This window comes from Monoraphidium neglectum (assembly GCF_000611645.1).
Source record: "Monoraphidium neglectum strain SAG 48.87 unplaced genomic scaffold scaffold01582, whole genome shotgun sequence".
NCBI lineage: Eukaryota > Viridiplantae > Chlorophyta > Chlorophyceae > Sphaeropleales > Selenastraceae > Monoraphidium > Monoraphidium neglectum.
The window spans coordinates 1-651 of record NW_014012046.1 but is presented as its reverse complement, the minus strand read 5'-3'; the positions used below and the strand labels follow the sequence as shown (position 1 = coordinate 651).

Below are 651 nucleotides of genomic sequence, written 5' to 3'. Positions count from 1 at the left end.
GACCTGGGGGTGGGTGGGTGGGGTTCGGGGCACGCGGTGCAGGGTGCAGTCGGCGTGGGACAAAGGGTGGTTGGGATGCCAATGATTGGTGGTGTACATGCTAGCCAGGCACTGGTGGCCCAGGCCAGGGGGCGGAGCAGGGAGGGCAAGCGACAGCGGAGCGATGCAGCCAGCCCAGCAGCAGCAGCAGCAGCAGCAGCAGCAGCAGCAGCAGCAGCAGCAGCAGCAGCAGCAGCAGCAGCAGCAGCAGCAGCAGCAGCAGCAGCAGCAGCAGCAGCAGCAGCAGCAGCAGCAGCAGCGCCCAGCTGCTAGCCCATGCTGCCGGCCTCACGTTGAGGGCGGGGCGGATGCCCTTGTAGAAGAGCTCCGTCTCGAGGAAGATCTGGCCGTCAGTGATAGAGATCACGTTGGTGGCGATGTAGGCGCTGACATCACCAGCCTGCGTCTCGATGACGGGGAACGCCGTGAGGCTGCCGCCCCCCATGTCCTTGCTCATCTTGGCCGCGCGCTCCAGCAGGCGCGAGTGGAGGTAGAACACGTCGCCGGGGAAGGCCTCGCGGCCGGGCGGGCGGCGCAGCAGCAGCGACATCTGCCTGTAGGCGACCGACTGCTTCGAGAGGTCGTCGTAGATGATGAGCGCGTGCTTGCCCG

General features: G+C 67.1%; 1 protein-coding gene across 1 annotated transcript; it reads left to right on the top strand.

Moving 5' to 3' along the window:
• Nucleotides 1-163: 163 nt before the first annotated feature.
• On the top strand, nt 164-418 carry MNEG_8365 (hypothetical protein; the record flags this gene model as incomplete). Its single annotated transcript, XM_014043158.1, has 1 exon — nt 164-418. A coding segment is annotated over one exon (255 nt), but the record flags the coding sequence as incomplete, so codon positions are not given.
• Between the last annotated feature and the right edge of the window lie 233 nt (nt 419-651).